This window comes from Sinohyriopsis cumingii, chromosome 7, assembly GCF_028554795.1.
Source record: "Sinohyriopsis cumingii isolate HCF-2022 chromosome 7, ASM2855479v2, whole genome shotgun sequence".
Taxonomy (NCBI): domain Eukaryota; kingdom Metazoa; phylum Mollusca; class Bivalvia; order Unionida; family Unionidae; genus Sinohyriopsis; species Sinohyriopsis cumingii.
Genome location: NC_142967.1, coordinates 133,285,143 through 133,312,656, shown reverse-complemented (window position 1 = coordinate 133,312,656; position 27,514 = coordinate 133,285,143). Strand labels below are relative to the sequence as shown.

At 35.3% G+C, this 27,514-nt stretch overlaps 2 protein-coding genes across 5 annotated transcripts in view; both read right to left on the bottom strand.

Annotated features, from left to right (window-relative positions):
- Nucleotides 1-937: 937 nt before the first annotated feature.
- On the bottom strand, nucleotides 938-7,669 carry LOC149796155 (uncharacterized). Of its 4 annotated transcripts, none has more exons than XM_089966093.1 (2): nucleotides 7,280-7,669; nucleotides 938-4,138 (listed from the first exon to the last, which is right to left on the bottom strand). In XM_089966093.1, the coding sequence occupies exon 2, from the start codon at nucleotides 4,086-4,088 to the stop codon at nucleotides 3,519-3,521; it is 570 nt and encodes a 189-aa protein (XP_089822219.1). In that variant the 5' UTR covers nucleotides 4,089-4,138; nucleotides 7,280-7,669; the 3' UTR covers nucleotides 938-3,518. The 4 variants fall into 4 exon arrangements, with proteins under 4 accessions (XP_089822219.1, XP_089822217.1, XP_089822216.1 ...); XM_089966091.1 differs by lacking the exon at nucleotides 7,280-7,669 and adding an exon at nucleotides 5,769-5,926; XM_089966090.1 differs by lacking the exon at nucleotides 7,280-7,669 and adding an exon at nucleotides 4,638-4,778.
- A 15,297-nt stretch (nucleotides 7,670-22,966) lies between these two features.
- LOC149796154 (nuclear transcription factor Y subunit beta-like) overlaps nucleotides 22,967-27,514 on the bottom strand; it is a 52,252-nt gene continuing 47,704 nt past the window's right edge. The window contains exon 9 of the mRNA XM_089966089.1: nucleotides 22,967-26,587. Within this exon, the coding sequence (XP_089822215.1) occupies nucleotides 26,573-26,587 (15 nt within the window). The 3' untranslated portion in view covers nucleotides 22,967-26,572. The remainder of the gene's footprint in view (nucleotides 26,588-27,514) is intronic.

The following is a 27,514-nucleotide window of genomic DNA, read 5'->3' as shown; positions in this document are numbered from 1 at the left end:
ATGCTTGGGACGGGTTGGAATACGATGTTGTTTGGGACGGGTTAGAATACGCTGATGCTTGGAGCATGTTAAAATACGCTGATATTTGGGGCGGCTTGGAATACGCTGTTGTTTGGGTCCAGATAGAATACGTTGTTGTTTGGGACGGATTAGAATACGCTGTTCTTTGGGAAGGGTTAGAATACGTCGCTGTTTGGGTCCAATTTGTAGACGCTGATGCTTGGGACGTGGGATGCGTTAGAATACGCTGATGTTAGGGACGATTGCCCAACAGTGGATTCTAATAGACCTAAAAGGTTCCAACTTGAGATGGCCAGATTAATTACGTGTATCACAAGAAATATCAAAATTAAACATTTCTGTAAGAATACATAACAGCTAAAACTTTCGGAATGAAAACGTTTTCATAAATTGTGTTCTTTTTATAAAATACTTTATTGGCAATGTACAGATTACTTGACTATCTTCATTCATTGGTGATGATGCAAGTTATAAACCGAGCAATCATTACTATTTTGGATGTGCGTCTCTTTGAACAGCCTAGCTAAAACTGCAAAGACTTGTCAAATTAAACCCCAATTTAAAAGACTTGTAGATTATGAACAGGACAAATCACCACTATTTTACACATATAGTGCTTCGTAAAATAATGTTTTTCATGAAAGATTAAGAAAGAAAACTGCATTATAATTATTTCTCCATTTTATATTTGCACTGGATGGCGGGAAGCTGACTTCTTTGCGTCTTCAAATGTTAACTTTAGTATTGTAAGGTAAACTGTTTGAATATCTGAATCCTATAACAAATTACAATATTCTTTTTCATTCTCTGTTCTTCTTTCTTGTCCTGTGATGTCAACTATGAACTGTTCAGTTTATACATTGTTACGACTCTATGGTCTTATCATTAGTAACAGAAAAGAGCGAACACCAACAAGTTTTGTAAAATTCAGCAAATAATTTATTTCCCTACAATACAAAGTGAAACTTAATAATTACTTACAGTACTGTGAATTAAATTCCATATGGTCCTAAAAGGTCTATGACAAGTCCAAATGTAAAAAGTTCCAACTGAATTCCAGTGATGTTCCAAATAAATTTCCATACTGAATGTGTTGATGCGCCTGTAGTCTCGAACGTACTAACATGCCAGTGGCCTGGATTGTGGAGAGGTGCTAAGAGTCTTTTGATGTATCACAATAATGTAATCCAAAATGTCCTTGTCTGAGTTCAATGAATCCAAATTAATGTTCCAGTCCAAGAATATTATTGACGAGCACTTTGCATTTTCAGTCAATAATAATCTGAATAAATAAATCCGACCAAATCAGAAACTGAACGCAACAATAAGTTTGATGATGCTGTTAAGACAAGAATGAGTAATATTTAGATAAACAAGAGTCTGTAGACCTACTTGATCTAGTTCCCAATTATCATTTTCTGCAAATACTCTGTCACTTAACGGAAACTTCCATTCTAGAAGTTTCTAGGGTTACATTCAAGACTATAAACATGTTTCCCATTAATAATGATCTGAATATGTAATCCACGCTCAGAAAAAAATATTAACTATGTATTCTGTTGTTTACAAAATAAATGGAACTAGTCTGATGCACTAAGAAATTGATTTTGGACACGGTCAAATACAATATACAAATGTACATAACATATAACCGTTAAGAAAAGTCAACAAATAATACAAATTAAATATACATAAAAACATAAAATGTGTCAAAGAAACATGTACATTTGAAGAACTGTAATTTTGAAATCATAATTTATATTTGTCTCCGCCCCCCCCCCCCCCCAACACGTATTCATGCATTTTGTATACCTTTGGGTGAAGGAGCATATGGCCTTATCCTTGTTAGAGAACTTGTTGAACGACCCAATGTTTGAGTTTTGATGGTAATGAAAGTAGTCCAGTGAATCCATAGTCTAAGTGAATCCAAACTAAACAAAGGAAAATAATATCGATACTACTGAATTGCGTTGACCTAGATCAGTCATAATGTATTTAGTAAATAATTAACAAAATATGTAAGAATTTAGAGTTTAAGATAGCAGTATGACTTATTACCAAATTTCAAATATGTACTCTTCTAAAATTCACTATTTTAAATTGAATAGTCGTTATTTGATAGATATGGTACTGTGTGTGTTAAGATAAAAGCACTGCAGTGGGAAAAGGTGTGGAAATTCACTTTCCGCAAAAATGTGACAAATATCAAGCAAGGAATTCATCTTGACCAGGTCCACGAACATGGTCAACAGGAAGAACCATATATAGATAACGAATATAATTTGTACATATTTCACGTGTACTTTCTCCGCCAAGTACTTAACAGCAATTCCTCGAAAAACGAAAAACATCCTTTTCACCTTGAAAATCAAGTTAAACAACTGGATAACTTTTTGGTTGTCATTTAACGATCTCTTCAGTATGCGTGTGTGTGTGTGTATATATATATATATATATATATATATATATATATATATATATATATATATATATATATATATCTGACAGAACGGAAAGTGCTATCCCTGGATTCCTATAGAAGAATGCTTGATAGTAGTAGGTAGAATTCATGTTTTAATACAAATGATACTACCGTACAGGTTAGAGAATTTTAATTCGTACTCAACGGATATTCGAACCCAGATCCGCGGGTAAACAGCACCCATCACCTTGCCTGCATACAAGAGCCCATATTCCATCACGACTAAGCACACATCGCCAAAAAATTACGTTACTCAATCGGTGCAGGCATCTGTTGATTTGACTTCGCGTGTGTGATACATGCCTAACTGTATAGTATGTTCGCACCGGTAGCTCGAAATTTAAATGCAATGCTACGGTCAGCAAAAAATGTATGACACTTGTTAAAAAGCCAAAACAAGTATTAGCTTTAAACGAAACATCGTCAGACAATAATCTTTTACGGCACACTTTATTCTAAACAGCAGAATATGACCTCGTTCTACTGTAATCATTTTTTGTTTCTCAGTTGCTTTTAGGCCAAGCTCGATTGAAATATGCATCAAGCCTCGGTAAAGACTGCAAGAAATATGACGAGAAACATTAAAGTAAACAATTAATGCAAAATATTGCTTCAATTTGCAACATATCTCTAACAAAACTATGGCCTATGTTAAAGCGGCACACTATAACTAGCTTGACTTAAATAACACGCCAACGAAGTGTTATCTAATTTCAAATTCATCTAGCAAATCATCAACAGCTGTATTGAGGCACCAGATTCTATACAGTCTTCTCGGCATGGAGTATTAAGACAGTTAGCAGTCATTGTAATTCAAATACAATATGGAAGATGCTTGTCTCAGCGTTTCTTTCAGGTTAAGTGAAAGTATGTATCTCACGATCCATATCAGTAGTCAGATCTAAAATAGACTATAAATTTACTGAAAGTACTCCATCGATACATAGAAGATACTCCCCCTCTTAAATTCGCACAAATGAACAAAGATATACGTGAATGTCATACCATATTTGCATCAATCAGTATTGTGCTTCCTTTCTTCTACATCAAGGACAGGTTCAAAGTGACTGTCCCTGTTAGAGATATATATGGATGGTCCCCTAAGTTCGGGTTTATCCAGGGGTGTAAATGTCTGCCACTGGTATTCCAACCCCTTTTTTGTTCTACACGGGGTACATACCTCAATCACAGTTTTCAGAAGTGTAGCTGCCGCGAAAATTTCAGTGTCCGTTGCCCATTCTCGTGGTTGACGCATGCTACATACATAATTCTTCATGCCTCCTCGGCTTTGAAGTAATGTCCGGAACATTTCTGAATTGTTTTCAACACACTTCGTAATGGCTTCGCGGATATTCATATGGTGGTCCTCAACACCGGTAATGACATAACTAATGGCACGGAAGAAACAGTTGCCGTCTGCTCGTACCGATGCTGTTTGTTTTGGCGGCGAGGTCTGAGTAAAAAGCTTTTCTCTTCCATATCTTAGATAAAATTGCACATTTAGATTTAGATCCTTTGATTTCTCAATCTGCCAGTGTCGAGAAACAGGCCGGAATTTCTTCGGAGGATACAACTGAAAAGCCATGGACGCAGTATTAATTCTCCGTGCGTTATCACAATGTTGACTGGTAAAATCTAGAATAGAATGGGGAAAAGGGACAATTAATAATAATGACAGTATGGGAAGAGTTAACACGATGCTATCCATCTGAATGGAGTAATCCACATGATTGCGTTATAGTTTCCTGTCTTTTTTAAACAAAATCGTTTAAGTACATGAGCTGAGCTGGACTGCAATAGATCAGCTACCAATGAAATGGTGCACAGATCGGGTACAAGCGAACTCTCTAAGTCACTGACTCTCAAAACAGATATTTATCTTAGACTCAAATATCTGAAACGGTTTTCAATGTTCTGTCACGAGGTCTATTAAAATACATCATAACAAGTAGAATTAATTAAAATCGTCATAAAATAGCCTTATCTATTGTTCCATAAATACCTCTACTGATCGAAATCTACGTCTCCAGTAATTTCTCCGCTAAGTAATCGATAATTGTCTATCGAGATCGGTAGAATACCACGCTCAATACACCAACACATACCTTTCCGCGCATGTTCAATAAATACATACATGATCTAAATGTACAGGGTTGTACATAGAGCCCCATGCACAGGTATATGAACCCTCAGGTATGGTACTGAATATCAATAAAGCTTGCAAACTATTCATAGGTGTGTTTGTACTGACAAAAAACGGTCATGCATCCAAACAGTAAGTCAATAAATCTCCACGTTGAAAGGACGTGTGTTTTGATTTTAACAAAATAGCGATTAGTTATTTTCGAGACAGCAAGACACCATTGTTTATCTAAATGAATATGAAAACTGATTACATTTTCTTCAAGGCCTCATTGATACAAATGGTAGGTAGGTAGAGTTGGTTGGTTTAACGAAGTTTTTAAGATATATGCTATATCATGCCTAGGAAATTGGAGCTAAGTGCCTTTCCAAACGATCTGAGGCACCCAACCTGGACTGGCCGGGCGCGTATTGAATACGAACTGAGCTACCGCATTTTTCCTATTGTGAACGATATCATCAAACTTACGTGCAAGGCCAGGGATGAGAGCTATATATAACTGTCGCTATGAGCAGGTAGTTTTGTGTACAGACCAACACGTATTATGATTTATGTACAATTGTGACCAGCTAGTGTATTTAATATTAAAAAGTATGTTACATGCAGCTGTTACATATAGGTGTTTGTTCATGCAGGTTATGTATGTATGTATGTATGTATGTATGTTTGTATGTATGTGGCTGGCTGGCTGGCTGCATGTATTTAAATGTTTGTCTGAAAACATCGTTCTGTGTATGTATTGCATTCATTTTTAGAACTTCACATCTTTGTTCCTGAAGGAAAGAACTCGTGTTTAAAGCCAAACTGCATTCTTCGGGCCTGCACATTAGTTGTAACTAGTTTGGTTGATAGATGAGAAGTTTCTTTCTATCTGCATGTTCATTTCTTTTTAAATGTTTCTGCGTTGAAAAGTGAACATCCACCGGTACCTAACAGCGCTGGATAGGCCTACCAAACTAATTCTGTATTAAGGTATACCGCGGTATTATTTAACCAGTCCCATTAATCCCCCCTCCACACACACACACACACACACACATCTGCGCATTGATAGTGATCGATTATTAATGGGTCTGATACCACCTATTCATAACAAGGAGGAATTGGTTGCAGACAACTTACCAGTATCTCTTGCGGCCCTTGAGCTATTGTCCGTTGAACGGCCCTTTTTGGCGATATATACAAAATATTTATTTATCAAATCCTATGTTTGACGACTTGTAAATCCACGTCGAATAACACAACCCATGTCATGTGGCCATTTTGAATTTTGTGACTACATTCGGTTGCTACCAAATACCGGTAAGCGTCTAATCTGTACGCGGATGTGTTACAGTCAGGTTTGTCTGTAGCAAAATTGTATATTTAATGAACGGGTGACACCGGTTCCACAAATAATCAATCGGTATCAACACATAGTTGAGGGGCTGAGTTATCGGACTAATTTTGCACATACCTTGATACGTACCACGGTATACGTCGATTATATTAGGGACCAAAAATGTAATTTTCTGGGGTGGGGGTGGGGGCTTCAATCTGTTGGCTCTAAAAATAGCTTAAATACATATCATGCTCCCGTTTTAGCACTATATTGTATCCATCAAATTATTTGTAAAAAAGGGATTAATTCTTTAGATTAAAAAACTCCTCTGAAAGTAAATCGCAGCACCCCCACCCCCTAAATTTAAATGGTCGCTACCTTATAGTAGATCAATTTGCTATGTGTATGTTCTTACTGTACAAATTGTAGTCTAAAAACGGTAGCTAAAGTGGGATGAAAAAGTTTACACTATAGCTGACACGCTGTAGAAGGCATTGTACTGATGACATTAGATAGCTTCTTGATAAGAATATGAAGGACTGACAATGAAGCCTACGATTTACAGTTAAAGTGGGATCCCAACACCTGGGAAAGATATTTATCAGACAGGACCAGTAAACACAAAGCACACTGAATCAACAAACAAGAAAATATTTAATGGGCATAAGAAATTGCGTAGAATTCAAACAGAAAACAAATGTTCTCTTGAAAATCTTAGAAAGATTCTGTCTTACATATGAAACATGTCTTTAACACATTAACATACACTAGTAAATAACTAAAGAAGAGAAAAGTTATTATATAACATTTTTTCCTTTATTAAATTTACATTATCAAAATAGTGAAGTATTTCTCCATACTGCACTGCTTCATATTGCACGACATATATATCTAGCTATAGTATCGTGTATTAGGAACTACTTTTTTAAACAAACAACATATGCTGGCTCAGCAGACACCGGAATTTTTTATTTATTAGATTTGTCTGTGGACGAACCAAGCAATCTGTTTGTGCCATTTGAAGGTAGAGACGATAAAGTTGACGACGTGTATCAGTTCATCGAGTCACTAAAGAAACCTTCAACCAAGCATACGACTGAACGTAATATCCGCAATGTCCAGGGATGGCTTTATAACAACATACGTGATTAAAGTCAGATCTCCACAGTCCTACGTGGAGATCTGATGTGCACTGCAACGATTCTGTGGTAATAAACTAAGCAGCCGAAAGAAGCAAAATCAGCAAGCTTTGTAAAACGTAACAAATAATTTAATTATCAAAGTTATAAATATAAATGTGAGAGGAACTTACAGTATTATGATGTAAATCCATAATTATTCTAAAAAAGTTCTTTGAAAGTCCAAAAGAATGAAAGTTCATTATAAATTTTAGAAAGGGAAATGTACTGATCCGCCGAGAATAGTCATGTTATCAAAAATGGCGTTGCCCAGAACTCCTTTGAATAATTCACTTCAGTTCCAAAATAATAATATAGTCCATGAGCACTTTCTATTTCCATTGAACAGTCCAAACAAATGTTTTTCCTCTCAAATAATAAATAAGTGCAGCATTGAACACATCTGCAGACTTGTTTCCTCTCAAATAATACCTAAGTACAGCATAAAACACATCTGCAGACTTGATGTTGCAACATGAACACAAAAAATAAGAATGACTCCAAAATAGGAATGAATCTGATAGCTCTGTTCTCTTCGTATATACAACTTCAAGAGTCTATTACGATTAAATGTCACAATATACCCCACGTGACATATCTTACTACTCAATCTGAATAGGAATTAACCTAATTCTTCTAAGATACCACCTGACCGATCTGTCCAATGGGAAAAAGGCTGAATGTCGTAAACACTTATACTAATAATTTAATTATTAGTAACTGTCAACACATAAGTAAACATATATTTATAGATCCTATGTAATTTTTCGTTCTTTAATATCTTAAAATATACCCTATGCACGTACGAAATTCAGCTATAGATAATCATTATAATTATCATGTCACTAGTCATGAATAAAAATGTTGACTATTTTAAATTAAAAAATAATCTCTATACCGCGGTAAATATTGTATAATTACATTAGCTTAAACAAATGGTGTTCTCAACGTACCTTTTTGTCACCTATAATTTATATGATGTTTTCCCAACTTTAAAACCATATCTACCCTAGAGCACAAGGGTGCATTTCTATATATTTTGCCCCTAAAAGTTTCTATCACTAAGTAGTAATTTTAATGACAAATCACTGAGGCATTCTACTGTGTTATACGTGAAGAAAAAAAAAAAGATTTTTGAACGGACATTATAATATTCCTATTTATAACGCTTACGGTTAAAAAAAGTCATCAAGACTGACTACCTGATCACTTTATATTGGTTAAGTAATTAGGTTTTATCCTAGATGCCTCGAGTTGGAATCCCATGTAGGATATTTTTCTCTTTCAATGCATTATTAGCCTGTCAGAATGTTGAGTCATTTTACCTTTTTTGTATATAATCAAATCCCTTATGGCTTTTCTGTATACTGTTTATGTATTGTTTAAAAAATACACAAATAAATATAGGCCTAGTTAAATGTAGTTAAAGGTTCGCTTTAACGTCTAATACAACACGTGTCGCTCACTGTCTGGAGAGTAATACATAGCCGATTCACGCTTCAGTTTATGCGAGCATCAAAATCACTTAAGTGCTTTAAAGAGGACGTTGTCAATTCAAAGCGTACCTAGTCCTTTCTAATTGTATTTAAACCGCTTTTTTGGGTTGGGAATGCCTTCTATGGGTTAATACTAGAGGATTACGTACGATAAATGTACTTATAATGCATTTGATGCTTTATGTGTGTGGAAGTGTAAACTGAAACACTCCCACAATTCAATTCAAATGAGATGGCTTATCTCGTCCACATCTCACTGTGTATTATTCGCTTATTGAATCAGCAAAAATGGAAAAGTACTCTGCATTACGGGGAGATTAGACCTGCTGGAGAAATTTGATAATAATAACTTACACGCCGTATAGCACTTTATTTGTCCAAAATGAACCGATGATATGCTTTTTTATTTTATATTTTAGTGCCTTTCTTCACAATGCACTGATCTCACTTGCTAGTAAACAGCTATCAGATTTAAAACAAAAACAACAAAAAACGAAAAAAAAAACAATAACAACAACATTGACACAATACGCAGTTAGTTATATTCATTTCATTGTAATCTCCATAATGACTTCGATAAACACCGAAGCACCTTTTTCTCGTCTCGTCCAATCAGTCGAACTATTTTTAACCAAGGTAAATTTATTAAATTACTCAGACCTTCAAGTCTTGCATTTAACGAATTCTTTACATCCGTGTGTAGCACAGACGAGTCTTTCCTTCGCTACACAACAACAACTAATATTACAATTACATCCTAATACGTTAGATGAACGATAACGCCCTAGTTAACTCTCTCTTTGGGCTATTATAATACCGTACTATTTATTTTGGTTGCTGTACCTTAAATAATTATTTTTTAAAAATATTATGAAACACACACACACACACAGTTGTTTTGTCGGGATTTGTCATCCTTCCTGCTAGTTGTTAATGCCCTAGTCTAATGTAAGAAAATGGGAAATATCAAGGTGGAAAACATTTCCAGATCACTTTAATTTTAGGTTACTGAACATTTACTCAGATTCAGGCTTGTATAAAATTATGTTCTGATAGGAATATTTAGTTTCACGCACAGGTTTAAGTTACGGTACCATAAAGAAGAATACAGATATTATGCAAACAGAGGCAGCAATCGGAATATCTTTACAATCAAGTCGAGAAAGAAACCTTGGATGTAACTTACCACCATTTAAACTAGAACTACGTTTGTTCACACGGCACAACATATCAGCGGAAGGAGATAAGGTCACAATCGGAACATGGTCGGCCTTTTCTGTCGCATCAAAAGTGGTAGACGAACGATCAAAACCCATGGCTTTTTTTGTGCATTCATGCAACTACCTCGAATATCATTTCTCTGATATCCTTCGTTAGTAAACAGTTATCAGATTAATGAAATAACCACGCGATGTGTAACTTTTTTTGTGAATTGTTATTATTTTGCTAATGAACAGTTATTGGGTCCTTTGATTAGTATTAGGTAGATTGCTGACTAGGGACGTCATTTCAACTTTTTCAGGGGGGTGGGTGGGCAAATCTGGGGGGGGGGGGCAAAATTTGACTGGCTTGTTAATTTTTGTATATAGGCTACATCAATTTTACAGCACATGCAAATTCGGGTGATTTGGATTTTTAACGTAGCTTTAACAATGAAAGTGTCATATCGCTATGATGTCTGCAGTTTGACAGTTTATAGTGATGTCTAGCACTGGGGCATCATGCCGCAGACATGTAGCATCATGTCCCACCCAGTCACATTATCCTGACAACTGGCCGACCAGTCCTAACACTAACCTCTTAATGCTGAGCGCCAAGCGAGGCAACAGTTAGTACCATTTTTGTAAGTCTTTGGTATGACTCGGCCAAGGATCGAACCCTTGGAGGGGTAGTTTCATTATGACTAAAGCTTGAATGACTTTCGGAGCTCGTAGCTTTCTTTTCGCCTAGGAAGGGGTTCAGTGTGGTTCGATATATAATTGAAACGTTAAGTGACCGGGCTAATTCGATGAAAGAAAACTGACAGCGAATACTATCCAAATTATCCGTAAGAAAGCAATTAACCCTATCCCCGGGGACAGTCAGGTGCACTTAAAACTTCATAACCGACTGTCATATTATTTCCTGACTAGAGGAACCAGACGGACTTTTGTAAAAAGTCTGAAATGAATGGCAAATATTCAAATATCAAAGATCACAAAACGGCGGTAATTATAAAATGAATGTGTACAAATTAGAATAAAAATAACGGAATACAGGCATAACAGGAGTATTTAATCTCTTAAAACATTATCTTAGGCTAATAATAGCAACCCGAGAGACATCTTAAAACTGGAGCTAACAGCGGCTTTTATTTTCAAGAAAAAATAATGATTGTATGCTGATATAAAATTCGTCCCTTTCTAACGATAAAACTCTCAAACTTCATTTCTATATCGATGTCCATCAAACTGTCATAAATCTGTCCGTACACTAGATTAATTCAATTTCTATTTTTGCTATCTACTAAAAAATAGATTTAGCAAAGGTTATAAGAACGTACTATGAAAGCTGCTTGACAAAGTTTTCAGATCGTCGTTTACACAGAATGTTAAATTATACCAAAACTGTATGGTTAGCCTACTGGAGAGAATTGTTTTTCAAAATCCACTCATTTCAATCTGATGATTCCTGAAAGTTATCTGTAAATGTCTGGCCGTTTAAATACTCCAAAGAATATACCTAGTACGCTATATACAGTCAAATTAAGTTTATATTTTCTAGTCAGATTTAATAGATATATCAGATTATACCTTTATACCTGGCAAGCTTAAAAACAAATAAGCATTACTTTCATGTATCGACATCGTTGTTTTACTATTGAAGTTACATATTATGCATATCCCTTGTCCAAACACTTTGGAATTGTTAATGAATAAAGTCATTTAAAATGCAGCAATAATTCCAAACTATTAAAGAACAGTATTGAAGGTATTTGTGCCGTGATCCCATTAGTCTTTGGCAGATAATACTATCTCTGGCAGGCAGTCAAACAAGACAAGATGATACAGCTGAGTGAATTGAAAGATTGGTCGACTCAATGGTCTACCTATACGTTACATATGCAAGTGAGAAAAAAGCAAATCAGACAAAAATTCATTCAAAATGTTAGAAACAAATGGCATTGTTTTCAATGACAGTCAAGCGTTGAATAATAACGGATGCAAATACATTTTGACCGTGTTAAATATGTTCCCGAAATATGCTTGGGGTGGGAAAGTGAAGTTGAAAAAGACTATGATTTATACAATGCGCTTTAAAGTATCTTTAAAGAAAGGAACCTAGAGAATTTACAGTTTCATGAAGAGAAAGACATTTAGAATTCCAAGGCAAGGAGTTGCTAGAAAAAGAGAAAACTGAATATTTTGACAAGAAAACCTGTCTTTTGTATAGGTTTAATAGAATTCGAAAGCCTAGGAAGTGGAACACCCACACAAAACGTCACTCGACAATGGGTATATGAACTGCTTAAACTGATTGCGGGATATAACATTTATTACTTGTCGATATATAGGGCTCCAGATCTATGGTCTGGATTAGCTTGTTTAGTCATGTGACAACTGATAGCATTGATTTTCTAAAATGAAATGGATGATACGTTTAGCATTTCAAATATAAATCTATCCTTGCAAAAGGTTATCTACCGAATTTCACGGTGGAAATATTCTAAATCACATAAGTGATATCAGGTGACCAGATAATCTAGGAATGGACTAACTCCAGATAGGTTATATGACACCGTTACCAACAAAGGCTACACACGAAGCACCGTATTGTCATCGTAACGTATGCGACGTAGCTCTTCTATGTTAAGTTTGGATTTTCTTTTTAATGGAGAGAAGAAAAAATTGAAATCGGTCCCAGGACTATTTTTTACACCGCTTTTCCTTAAATGCGATTGAACCGACTTGGGTTATGGAAAGATTTTTAAAAATTTGATTCAAAGTTGATGAAAAAAGTTTACGTGAAGATCACGTAAATTAACAAGAGGTTTTGTTCAAACGATTGAATCATTTTCTTTCTTAAAGTTGTATTCAATTTTTTTAAACTTAGCACTTGACAGTTAAATATGCAGGGTTGAAAGATTTTTCGAGGTCGAGGTATGCACGGTAGATAAAGGTGTACAAAAGCACTCCGATAGTAGTAGAGTGGGCCAATAGAAATTATCTTTAAGCTGCCATTACAAAAGTGCTACTCTGGCATCTCAGGGGAATTTAAAATTAGGTCGCCATTTTGAGGATTTATAGGTACAAGGGTAAATTCTATCCTAGGTTTAACACGTGTGGGCCTGTCAAGGGCACAAGGGAAATTTAACATAGAAATGGCATTCCGGATCCAAATGGAAAGTTAACAGGGGAATGGCACTCTAGACCCAAAAATGATACTCTGGACCAGAACAGAAATTTAACATGGGAATGTTATTCTGGCCTTTAACGGGAATTTAACATTGAAGCTAATGTTTTGCTTAAGAAAATGGAACTATGGCTTCTCATAGAAATTTAATACTGTAGTTATATACTATCCAGCACCCAGTTATCTACTATCCAACAGTTTATAATATAAAAGAACTAATGATATATAACAAGAAGAGTTATGTCATCCTCGCTGTTAACCAAAAAAACTTTTTTTCTTAAATGAAGAAAGTCACTTTATTCATATTTCACTAAACGAATAATAAATATAGATAAGTATATTAATGCTAAAACTTGAATTAAAAATGAACAACAGGCAATCCCTATTAAGTATCATTAGGATATAATTTGCTGTTAATAATGGTCATTTTATTAATAACAATAATACAACTAATCGACAAACTACCAGACATGTAAAAAAAAAACAACTTCAGTATGAATGGGCAACTTTGATGACCCATTAGTAATTATACATATTCCTACATGTAATTCCCAAACCCACATGGAGTGGGGGAGGGTAGGTGGCCCACACGGAGTGGGGGAGGGTAGGTGGCCCACACGGAGTGGGGAAGTTAGGTGTTTCCCTGTGCGAAATATACTAAATCAATTATCACTTCACTATCAAGCAATACTTTTGATAAATACAGACTCAGGGCTATATTTTGCCCCCCCCCCCCCGCCCCCTAAAAGAAAAAAACAAAACAAATACGAATATCAAGTCCTGATAGAATATAACCATCAATGTACGTATTTTATTTGAGAATTATTTTCCAAGTCTGTAGCAAAAATATTTTTTCAAGATGGCTGCTGTGGCGGTCATAGTGGACGTCAAATCAGCACCAATTTATATTTAGAAAAAGCTAGACATCTAGACATCTTCAGAAGTCTTTTCGTGAAAACCCTATTTTGACATGACCATCCATTCAGGTGTATTAGCAACAAAAAGATTTTCAAGATGGCTCTTGTGACAGCCATATAGGATGTCCAAGTGGCACCATTCTCATTTAGGACCAGCCAGACATTGTGATGAATGTGTATTTAAATATTCATGAGAATCTTCCACGCAGTCTCAGAGAAGCAGGTATATCAAACTTATGCTAACGGACGGACAGAGAATGTACTATGGTAATCACAGCAGCCATGTTGGATGTCGTCAGCACAGCAGCCATTATGGATGTCAAAGTAGCACCATTTTCATTTAGAACCAACCTGACTTCATAAAAAAAAATTATATTAAAGTTCCGATGTTGATATGACCATACATTAAGGAGGAGTAGTGATAAAAAGATTTTCAAGATGCCAAAACTCTAGCCATATTGGATGTCAAATGGCACATTTAAGACCAACTAGATATCATAAGTCATATTGAATATCCGAGCAGCACTATTTTCATTTATGACCAACTACTCATCATAAGAAATCTTTCAGTGAAAATCCCCTATCGATATGACCATACATTCAGGAAGATTGGTGACAATATTTTCAGAAGAGTTGCTATGGTGGCCATATTGGACATTTTTTCAGTTTGGTTAAATTAGACATCATAAAATGTATTCTGATCAAAACACCATGTTAATATGACTTTCCGCTCAGGAACAGCAAAAACAGTGTTCAAAATGGCTTCTGTGGCAGATATAGTGTATGGCATATTGGCACCGATTTAATTTAGACCAAACTAGACATCATAAGTATTTCTGTGAAAATGCCATGCTGATATGACCATTCATTCAGCTGAAGTAGTAATAACAATATTTTCAAGTTAGCCACAAGTTTTCAAGTTAGACTGTGGCAGTCACATCGGGTGTCCACGTGTCACTGTTTTCACTTAGGACCAATGAGATAATGTGATGATAGTGCATCTCAAGTTTCATGAGAATCATCCAAGTAGTTTTGGAGAAGCAGCAACGATGATGCAGCTGCAAAGTATATTCATGTTGATACTTTTTCAGCACCGGGCCACATGAAAAGAACCGTATGTTTGCATTTAAATTCTTGCGACTGTTCAAAAAGAAAACAGAATAAAACAGAACAATATTGAAATATTGGTCAGAATATTCTTGTTAAAATATATCCAAATATTAAAAATCTACTCCGCATGTTAGAAAGAGACAGAAGTTTCGATTTTAAAAAAAAATTATATGTTTAAGTTATCACTTTTCTCTTCATTGCATCAATAATATCTTGTATTAAATGAAAACATACAGAGAGTTTCAATGTAATGTAAATTAAACGAGCTTTCTGCATAAAACTGAATGTATGTAATTAATCTTAGGCAGTGAAATATGCCCTGAAATTTGCTTGGAAGTAGAGCGTCCATTCAGTAAGCAGAGTAGCAGAAAAAGGGTCACTTACTGGTCCAAAACCTATGGTCCGTTTGAGAAGTAAGGAAAAAAATGCACTTGCCTGAGTAAAGCCATGCACATGTCCCATACAACATTTTTTTAAATTCAAAGGTGAAAAGTAAATCCATATCAGGAATGCAGACAGATCGATAATGCAACTGCACTCTATATATATATATATATATATATATATATATATATATATATATATATATATATATATATATATATATATATATATATATATATATATATATCAACACTAGGTTTGTTATGTGCAAGAATAAAACCCTATCTTCACAGATACGTGACAGCTCAAATCTTATTTCTACTGGTCATAGACCAGAGAGCTTATGGGATGGTGCATTGTTTCTAAGTCTGTAAGCATAAGTTTGTTGTTGTTGCTTCTCCAAAACTACTTGGAAGGTTCTCATAAAACTTGAAATACATAATCATGACATATCTAGTTGATCTTTATCGTTATCCGACTCATTGGTGAAGTATTCCTCCATTTTAGGCAGCCCAGTGCGAGTAAGTCCGGCCGCACGTCCGATCAAGGCTTTCGGGCCTGCAAGTTAGAAGCGCACGGGGTTTGTACCTGATCCATTGGATCCAATTCGTTATACCGCACCGTTACCGGCCGTCCCAGCAAGTGGACCATTTTGATGAAACGGTCCAGCCAGCTAGATTGTACGGGGATCTCATTACCAGATCCGTCCCTCTAGCCGCACCGTCGGCAACTTAACAATATTGTAACGCCCAATCCGGTTACAAGATCTTTGGGTACTGCATGTCTAGCTTTTGACTGGAAAGAATAAAACAGGACCGTACAGAATAAACATCGGAAGTATGTATTTGTAAATAGCCTTAAGTACAAGAACAGATTATGTCGATACAATTACTTACATATGAAAACTTAAGATTTAACACCAGATTTATGTAAACAAGATAATCTGGGGTACGGGTGGGTTGGGGAATTGACGCAATTGAGCTTCAAAGACTGCACCTTCTCCTCCTCTCTCTGGGTTGATTAAATATATCTGAAATAATTTATATCTTTTAAAAGTTAAGTTACGGAAGTATAAGACATGAGTTGTTTAAATCAGGGCGATCAGCGCCGGCCTTAGCAAAGCGGGGCCTGATTTGGATCATTTTGACGGGGAACCCTGGATTTAAACACGGGTCCCCCAATGGAAATAAACTTTTAAACAAGTTTTATATGATATTGAACTTAAAATTTTCTTAATCGCTTTCAAATCACCTTCTCTCTACAGAAATGTTTTTAAAAATTCCTAACGCGCGGGGCCCCTATGAACGCGGGTCCCGATTTGTCCAAATTGGTCTAAGCCCGTTCCGGGGGGGGGGGGGGCGTATACCTAAGTGACGGTGAAGTGCTAACCTTCAGGTGCTGAAGGTGGATAAGGTGAAGGCGAAACGCGAGTTTGCCTTCTAAAAACGGTTTAGAGACGGCGAAGTAACGCTATTGAAGTGATATAATTGTATATCAATTCCTGAAGAAACAATCTGCATGTTTCACAGAATTATCTAAATCGTTACGATATACCCCCTTCACTTAGATTATTTGCAGTGATACTTAACCGAAAGTAAACTCATGTCAACCAATACGGCAGACGTCACCTCAAAAAATATTTTAAAAAATTCTGATATTCCCTATAATGTCAAGCAAGCTTATCAAATTTCACTAGGCACTAACTAACCACTGTAACTTGACTATGTTTATCTAACTGTAGGTGGCCGACTCGTGAAATGTCGGGCTCACTGGATCTCCCTATTCGCTCAGAACGATTGGGTGATCCAGGTCATTTCAGAGGGGCTTCGGGTTCATTTTTCCAACCCCTCTCCTTTCCTCCTCTCCCCTCTTCACGGATGTACACAGTCAGATCGGAAGAAGGATGTCTTTCTACAACTGGAGATCCGGTCACTGACAAAAAACAAAAAAAAAAAACAAAAAAAAAAAACAGGTGGTGGAGATTGTGCAAAGATCACAGTCTCCGGGGTTTTATTCAAGCAGTTTCTTATTCGGAAAGCAAACGTCAAGTTGATGCCAATGATCGACCCGAGTCGCCTCGACCGGTTCATTCTACCTCCTAAATTCAAGATGGAGACGGCGCGATCAATCCGTCTATCTTTTCAAGTCCCTATTCTCCCAGTGTCACGGAAATTTCTCCGTTTCGCTTATCGCGACACAATTTTTCATTGTCCTTCCCTTTGGCCGTAACATCAGCCTTGGGCTTTTACCAAGGTTATGGATTATGTAGTCACCCTGTTCCGATCGACGTAATAAACAACGACGGCGTACCTGAACGACATCCTCCAGAAACGCATGGTAAGATCTATCTTATTCCGAATCAGGAACGATCTCCTCTCTCTTTTACATCATCTAGGCTTTCTAGTGAACTGGGAAAAGGCTGACCTCCGTCCATCGCCGAAGTTTGTCCATCTGAATGTAGAGTTATTAACCAATCTCAATCTGGTGCGTCTCCCTTGTGTTCGCGTAATCAGAATCGTCGAACTCGTCGAGTCCGTTTCGAATAGGACTTGGATATCAGCAAGAAATTTCTTGCAATTCATCGTATTATTCAGTGCGGCTGCGGACATGATCCCGCTCGGTCCCCGCGTTAAAAGCTTTCAAGCTATCAATACCATCGTGCAAATAATACTATTATAATACTATTACTGAAATGTCGGACATATTTGTCGTATTATCTGGTTGAAGAGCAAATAAAAAAAAAAACAATTACTTTACTATACAAGTTAAACATTTATGTGTCTTAATATTTAAGTGTTTTTTTTTTTTTAAAGTTTGGCCCCCTTTATAACACATGCTACAGGCCACGTACATACTAGCTTAATCCGGCACTGCTCTGGTGGTGACCTATCTCCTCGAACATGGGAGCATCACATCACCCGACTTGTATGTTCTGATTTGGTAGTTTCTACGTTGGTGTGACAATCTACATATTAACGTACAAATCAGGAACATTCCCGGCAGACTCAGTGTCTTAACCGACATTCTATCCAGGAAAGGTCAAGTCCTTCACACGGAATGGTCTCTCCATCAATCGGTCTTCAGTCGGATCTGCGCAACTTTGGGGGCGTCGGATGATCGACCTTTTTGCAACAAGGTGGAATCACAAGGTATTAATCTTTGGCTCTCCAGTCCCAGATCCAGAAGCTTGGGCCGTGGATGCACTTTCAATCGCTTTGAAGGGGTTGTCGGCATTTGCCTATCCTCCCACGGTCCTGATACCAAAAATAATCCAGAAGTTACGCGGTCAGAAATGCAAGATGACTTTGATAGCCCATCACAGATGGGACACATTTTGGGTCACTGGTCTACTCGATCTAGCGACAGATCTGCCCAGGGAGATTCCGGTCAACCCGAATCTTCTCAAGCAACCACGGTCACAGATGTTCCATCCATGCCCAGACCGTCTTCTAGTGCACGCTTGGCTTTTATCAGGGCAGCATTGCGAGACAATTTAAACCTTCAACTGTGTAGAGAATCTCGAGAACAAGGATGCCCTCCACTCTGAAGACTGACGAGGAAAAATTATTGTTTTCTGGGACTGGTGCCTTTACAAATAACATCGTCCCTCTGAGTATCCCAGCCTCTCAACTTACCGACTTTCTTCTTTGACTCTTCGCGGAGAAACAGTTGGCCCCAATTACTATCAAAGGCGACCGTTCCAACATAATAGACATATTCAAGGATCATGGTAGACGTGATACTGGACAGGATAAAGATCTATCGATCTTTTAGCCAAATTTTGATCTCAATCAATAAATATCTTCTTAACCATATGTAAGGGTCACAGATCAAGTGACCTTGCTTTGTGTAGCATATGCAATTAGGAGAATAGGTTATCGTTCGCACGGTGAATCCAGCTATCGTTTCCTACAAAGATTCACGAGGTAGAGGTCGGATGCTCAGCATTCCTTCCTCCTATTCTCCTAACATAATCTGAATGGGGAACTTATTTGAAGGAGACAGCACATTTTTAAGTAAATTATGTTTCCCCGAGAATAATTTCCAAATCCCATTACTTAAAAACTCAACCAACCGCCATACCATGCGAGCATCCTCGTTAATATATGGCTCATCTTAAAATTAGCGACACCTTGCGTTGTATTGGGCAAGAGTTATAGCCCTTTGTAAGTGGGACAGAAAAAAGACGTTTTTCGTCTTTTAGTTGGGCTGGATTCGCGAGGTAGCAGCCTAATATTCCTAATGTAATGTGATTGGGGAACTTATCTGAAGGAGAAACTAAACAGCATAACAAGTCTTTTTGTGAAAACCCCAAGCTGATATCACCAGTTAGGAGGAGCAGTAATAACAAGTTTTTCAACATGGCCCCGGTAGCAGACACATCAGGTGTTCAAGTGTCACCATTTTCATTTAGACAATGTCTGTGTGTGACTTGGATTTTTAACGTAGCTTTACAAAATTGTTGTCATATTGCTAAGATGCCTGCAGTGTGGCAGTGTATAGTGATGTCAAGCACTGGGATATCATGCCGCGGACGTGTATCATTATGTCCCACCTGGTTCCATTATCCTAAAACCAGACCAACCAGATGCAACACTAATATCTTAATGCCAAGCACCAAGCGAGGGAGCTGTTACTACAATTGTTATAGATCTTTGGTATGACTTGGTTGGGTTTCGAACTCCCGTATCTGAGGCGGATGCTCTAACCACTTAGGCCACTGGAGCCACCAAAGCGATACTAGATAATGTAATGATTGTGTATCTCAAATTTAATGAGAATTTTCCAAGTAGTTCTGGAGAAGTAGCAATAACAAAATGTGCAAACCCACTGCGAGAGACAATGGACCATCACATAAGCTCTCTTCTTCTACGACCAGTTGAACTAAAATTTATCTGTCACCTTGACCTAGAACATAGTTATTCTGGCAAAGAACACTCAGTGTTGATGTGTGGATAAATAAATTTAATCTGTTAATCTCAAAGGTAACAGCAGAGAGGAAATGTGATCAACACACAATATTGAACTGTGACCTTGACCTGGCAGACAGATCCCCAATTTAGTATGCAACACACTTTCTTGTGATTATATACAAGCATATCAAGTTACAACTTTAAACTCAGCTTTAAAGTTACAGAATGAAATGTGCGATGAAAAACAAAAATTATCAACCTTGAGAATAGGACCCCACTACAAAGCTTTATTCCTTAATATAATATGACTTTAAAAAGTGAATCAGTGGAAACGAAAATGTGGTGGTCATTTGTATCAGATCAAAACTTGGATACTACACCTATTTTGCTTAAAAACTTGGTAAAACAACCATTGATGCAAATGCTATACATAGACAAAACTAAATGTTTTGTTCTGAGAGAGCAGAAAGAACAAGTTTAATATAGCATATGAATGTTGAGGCTATTAGGAAGAAATGTTATGTTTCTACTCTGTATCAATCAAATTCTTTCTCCCGACTCGCAACAAAACACACGGTTTTGTATTTATTACATATCACCTTTTCATTCACACATTCTGTTAAAATATCTTAATGTATATTTTTAAAAAAATGAACTAGGCATTTGAAATGTTTATAAAAGATACTGTACAACCCTCATCTACTTAAATGGGGGTAGGCATATATATATATATATATATATATATATATATATATATATATATATATATATATATATATATTGTGCAGTGCATTCCTGAGATTGATTTACTCTTCACTGTTGAATTTTTTTAAAAATGAAGGTATTCTGCTATCACAAGTGGAATTTTTCCTTCTCAAATCGTTTCAGGCCAGTAAGTGACTTACTGAATATACATGTACATTCTATTTTCAATCTATTTCACATACATTAAATACATTGAATTTTATATAGAAGCTCATTAATTTACATTACATTGAAACTCTTATGTATATTTTCATTTAACAGAAGAATTTATTTATGCATTGAACTTACAAGTGATAATTTAAGCCTATATTTTTAAAAAGTTGAATGTCTCTAACATGTGGACTAAATTTTTAATAGCTATATATATATATATATATATATATATATATATATATATATATATATATATATATATATATATTCTAAGCAATATTGTTCTTTTCTTCTCTTTATTTTCTACTTTAACAGTTGCAAGAATTTACAATGTGAACATACAGTTCCTTCTATGTGCCCCAAAAAGTATCAACAGCATAGTAACAAGATGTAATTCTTCTAAATCTGCATCACAATCAAAACAGCTGCTGCTCAGTGATATATCTATCTTTATGTTGCAAATGTTTGTCAGTTTTATCCTCAGATTTACTAAACAAATTTGATTAATTAGTAATTTTAAAAGAAAAATTTCAAGTCCCTCCACTTAAACTTGCTCCTTATAAAATATAATTCTGCAGACCATATTTCTGAAACTGAAGCTGAAATTGATTTTAGCTAAGTTTAATATTTTAGATCATTCACATTGTGGAATGTCGCACTGAAATTAAACATGGGGTCAAGTTTTCTCCAAATGTGGGGCATTTCTACCAATGCTTTGAATCTTGATATGATTCCCTAGTATTTTTTAACTTTTTCTGGATGTTTAAAACTTTCCATGCAAGATTTCAGAAGCAGGTACTTGCTATTCTCATATTTGACATCACTTTGCATGCCAGCTTCATGTGAGAACTCATCAAACATTCTGTCCAAAATATTGTTATCCACCTCAACTTTAATTTCTTGGCCTAGATACTGTGAAATGCACATGAACTGCTTGTCACTAATTACAATACTCTCCCATTATCCCTAGTGGCAAAAGCTGCCATTTTCAAATTTTTTTTATCACATTTCTTAAAATTACAAATGTGTCATTTTTGAATAATTTATAAAGTATCGAAATAAATCATTCCCGTTACCATATAAATTCACTTACTAGTCAAACTTTTTATACTCAAAATTTTATTAATGTCGAGTAGCAGTCTTCGTATAAGTGCAACATTTACTTTATTTCTAATTAATGTATTATGGGATATTGTGAATCAGATCATTTAGAACTATTTTTATACTTGTATGTGAACTATATTTGAATTAATGAATCTATCATAAAAATGGATATAAAATGTGAAGCGTTAATGGTTTTTAATAGATTTAATTAGGACAAACTAAGTTGTCAAATTATTTGCAACTTCTTCCACTGAACAATATATTTTACATTGATTCTGTCATTATTTAGATAGCTACATTGATTCTGTCATTATTTAGATAGCCTGTTTATTTTTAAAGTGACTGATGATAGTCACACCTTCACTGACTTGTAAGCAAGTAGAGAAGGTATTTTGTATGGGTGTTATTATTGAATATTTCAGGTTATAAATATAGTTCCAGGTGGGTGTGTGAAATGGAAATTTTAGGTGTGCAATAAGGCATCACAAACTGAACATCTGTATTGAACTCCAAATCAGCCATGTAAGATTAGTTGGATATGTAATAATAAAGGTAGGGTGGGCAAAAGGTACAAGTTAACACTAGCATAAAAGTATACTTTTTATTAACACCAGCTGGTTACAATCAATAAAAATTCATGACTTTAAAAACTAATCAACAAAAATAAACTAGCAAACTGCAGTTTGACACCAAATAATACAAGTGGATTTACAGTGCTTAACACTTTACACCTGGACTCAACTTCACTAAATAATCCTTGAGTCTAGACACGACATAATTTCAGCCAATCAGATTGCTGGATTCTAAACTTAAATTTAAATCTAGACTCGGGTTTTGTTAGTGAAATTCAGCCCTGTTTTCAAACACCTGACTCACTTTTCATGATATGGAATATCAGGATGTGCTTTTATATACAACATACCTTTCAAAAGATGAGAAACACGTGCAGAACATGATGGGCCCATCCAGTTAAGTGCTCAAAGAAAAGCAAAATGCAGAAATCTGCCTAAAGCTTCTCTGGCATGCTCAACAAAGTGTTTACTGATAATGAATGGATGTAAAGTTCATTTATGGATCCCATATTGCAGGAACTAAAAATCTAGAGCATATATATTGATACTGAGATTCATTTTTCACAATTACTTGTGAAGATTCTACTCTCCCAATGAATGGAAGGAAATGTACCATGATTGTCTAAAAGTTAGAATTAAATCCAACTCATGAACAAAGGAATACTAGGAATAGGAAATAATAAATATCTGAATTAAGACCAAAAAGATAAGCTTAGCTATACTATCAACTCTGCTTGCTCAGAATTACTTTTAAAAAAAGAAACCATTGTTGTCTTCTGCTGTGCCTGTGACACAGCTGTTCTAAAATAAAACAACAACAAATATATAACAAAAACACAGTAACTTAATGTCAATTCATCTTTGAAAACAAACCATACAAAAACATTTCAAGAGAGACAAAAACACACATATGATATCGAGCTTTTTGGTATTATGCTAGTTTGTTCCACACAGCATGGTCAATTTTATTCTATATGCAGGCCTATCTCAGTACATTTTCAGCATCATATAAATGTAGCTAAAGCTTCCTAACTAGTTTTAAAAACTTCATGTGAAACAAATTATATACTGTTAGCTACATTTAATGACACTGACCTGAACTACAGATATGATAAAATTCTCAATGCTGTGTGAAATGAACTATGACAGAAAACACTGATCCATGCACATAGACTATAAACCTATACATAGCCTCCCAAATATCTTAACAATTAAGGAAAACTTAGTAACAGCCAGAAACATGCTTTATTCTAATTTTGTTAAGCATCTCCATTGTGCCCCAGTTGAATCAAAAATATACCTACAATATTTAATGACAAATAATGCATTTACCAGCCAGAAGGAATCATTTATCTGTCAACACATTAATCCATAAGCAAATTTCACAATAGCACTTGCCTTATTTTCAAGACAGAAATTTTTTTCTTCAAAGAATTCATTAACTTGAAAGTTTAGCACATGGTTATCTGATAGGGTCCGTATTTGGAGGGTCTTTTATACAAGGGGTGTGTGTGTAATTTTACAATCAATATTAAGGACAACAAAAGTATGTCACAAACAGTTTCACCTCCTCCAAAGAAAATTATAGAGCTATAAATGATAGGGACACAGATCACTAATTACCTATGAATAATCTAATGCAACATGTTACTCTTTGTTACATCTTGCACTAAGTGTAACTACAGTAGAGCTGAGTACACAGTATTATTTCATTATTTACAACACTTTCAAAATTGGAATTGACGAAAATGAAAGTTTCTTGTAATAAATATTAATTATTTATTGTCAATTTCATATAACATCCATATATTAAATGTAATAATACCTCATTACTATGTGATGTTTTATGTTTTTCTTTTCTTTGCTCATGGATATAAGCTGTGTACTTCAGATGCAACGGTCACACCACAGCCATCATTAACATATTTGTATTAATGGGCCACAAGTAAACCTTTGCATGTGAATTATATTAAGCTAGTGAAGAGTTCCTTTTATTTTAAAGGAGAATATTGGGTGAGAAAAATAATCTACACTGGGCTTGCCTCGTGGGGAGACAAATAATGTAACCCCTTGTCTGGGATTTCATTGTCTTGGTCCAAACCCCAACATAGATTCTACACGCACACACACACATCAAAAAAACATGCCTTGTGAGTGTTGATTTAATTCATCAGTGACAAGTTTCCACTTATTTTACTCATGAAGAAAATTTAAAAAATGTATTAATAATCCCAGCATAATATATATTTTGTAAATGAATTAAGTATGATACACAATTTCATAAAAATTCACTCAGCTTTCCTTCTCTCTCTCTCTCTCTCTCTCTCTCTCTCTCTCATGTATCAGGGAGGTAAAAAAAAAAAGATGCAGAAACTTTTGGGTTGTGAGAAAAATTATTTGCACCAAATGAAAACCTTGAACTTTAACTTACATAATGTATCCTCAAGAACCCAAATTGTTATAATGTATGTGTATAATATTCAAGAGATTTTTCTATAATGTTACATGATACCAAGGGCTCAAAACTGGTGAGATGAGAGGGTCTTACTGTGGCTCACACTGACATTAACCGATTTGATGATTCGATTTGATTTTTAAGCAATAAGGCAAACGTAATTTCCTTTCAATTAAGAATGTATATATCTTCTGGCACATTAAAGATACAGCATACATAATGTACAAATGTATCATACATGTCCTTTAAAATGCAAAATAAATATGTGACCCTAATTTTCCTACTGGTAATTCCTAATTTTGTTCACATTAGATTGATATATTTCTCGTTTCATGCAAAAGTTGATCAATGCGACGATGCATTGAGATTAAATGCTGTATGTAACATCATGTAAATTGCTCAAAAACTATTCTTACTTCATAAAAAAATTTCTTTTTTATTTTAATACAAAAATGGCACACAAATCAGTCTCCTTATACTGACCACTATTTATACATACAGAACACTATTGCTTCAGGCGATAAACAAACTTCCTACATGCAGAAAAAACTGAAGAAAGGCTTTCATCATCCCCCAGTGTAAGAAAAACCTTTCTATCAGGCTTCCAGGATATAAGAAATCCTGTTCTTGCATTTTTTCTCATCAATAAACAATTGGGCACAAAAAAATGCTACAAAATCATCACATAACTCCACATTTGCATGAACATCTTTATCGATGAAAATTTACTATTTTTCATTTCATTTTGACAGATTGAAACTTGTGGTTTTAAGATATGATTTAGTTTTTTAATTTCATTTATTTTGCTCCTTCCTATCATTCTTATTAATAAGTATGTACATGTGATAAGATTTTATGTTGGAAATTTGTTTCTTACATCATTAAATCTGACCTTTATGCTTGGAACAGTTCATGACCCAAACAAAATGACTTCTCTGACTGCTAGCTCTCCATGGCAAGCTGTCCTAGTTTACAACAGATCTATTTAACAAACAAAATCCTTGGAACAAAGGGACATCTTGATGTGTCTTCAACTGTCATAAAGTCCTGCTTCTAACACAGTATTTTTTTATATATACTATGACCTGAGTAACTGCTGTCTTACTACAACACTGTAGGGCTTCGTCTCCATAAATACCAAGCTGCTTTTTCATTCATAGAATAATTCACATAGCATAGCTCTGTAATGGAAAGAATTTATTATTTTTCTCAAGTGACACAGATAATCTGGTACTTTGGAAAACAGTCATGAAAAATCTTATTAATGAAACACTCACAAAATGTAACCATGGTCTATAGTAAATGTAAAGAGGTCATGCAGGCATTCAGAACTGACTACTTTGGCAGTGGGTGTTGTTTGTTAGAATTTGATCATACATATGTTTAAATGGCAATTATTCACTTTATTAAGATTCTCATACCTCTGTATCTCTCTGGAAGCTCTGAGAAATAAATATGGCAAAATCAATGTTAAATAATGTGAACATTGTTGGACAAGATCAACCTGAACATGTGACCCAGTAGAAAATGGACAGAATGTCACATATTGTTGAGGTCAAAATGAAAGCAGCATGTGTTAGAAATGAAAATTTGTGCTACTCTGTTATTTGTTATAATATACTCAACACCCTCTTTTCTTGACCAAGTTTAGCACCAGGTCATCATTGTAAAAATCCATAGCAATTAATAATTTTGATCTGGGTTTTTGATGACATTGAAGGTGCAAAGCATTCCACAATCAGGATTCAATAGACTTTGGTTAAACAATTTTAGTGATAAAATTTAGAATGTCAATTTATATCTGAGTAAATGCACCTACATGACCACACTGACATACACTATAAAAAGTATTTAAGAGAAATATAATGTCTACAAATTCATGGCATGAATCTGACCTGCAGGGAGTTATACTTACTGGAAAATTCACTTTAACTTAAGAACAAAACACAGTACTTAGATTCTTTAAGTGAAACAAAGAAATTAAGTTTGTATGGGAGTACCACTCTGAAAACCGAATTTATCATAGATTTTTTTCAATTGGAAAACAACCATACTCTTTAATTTTTTTATATAAAAAAAATAATCCTGCTCCAGAGTTATTTTAATCT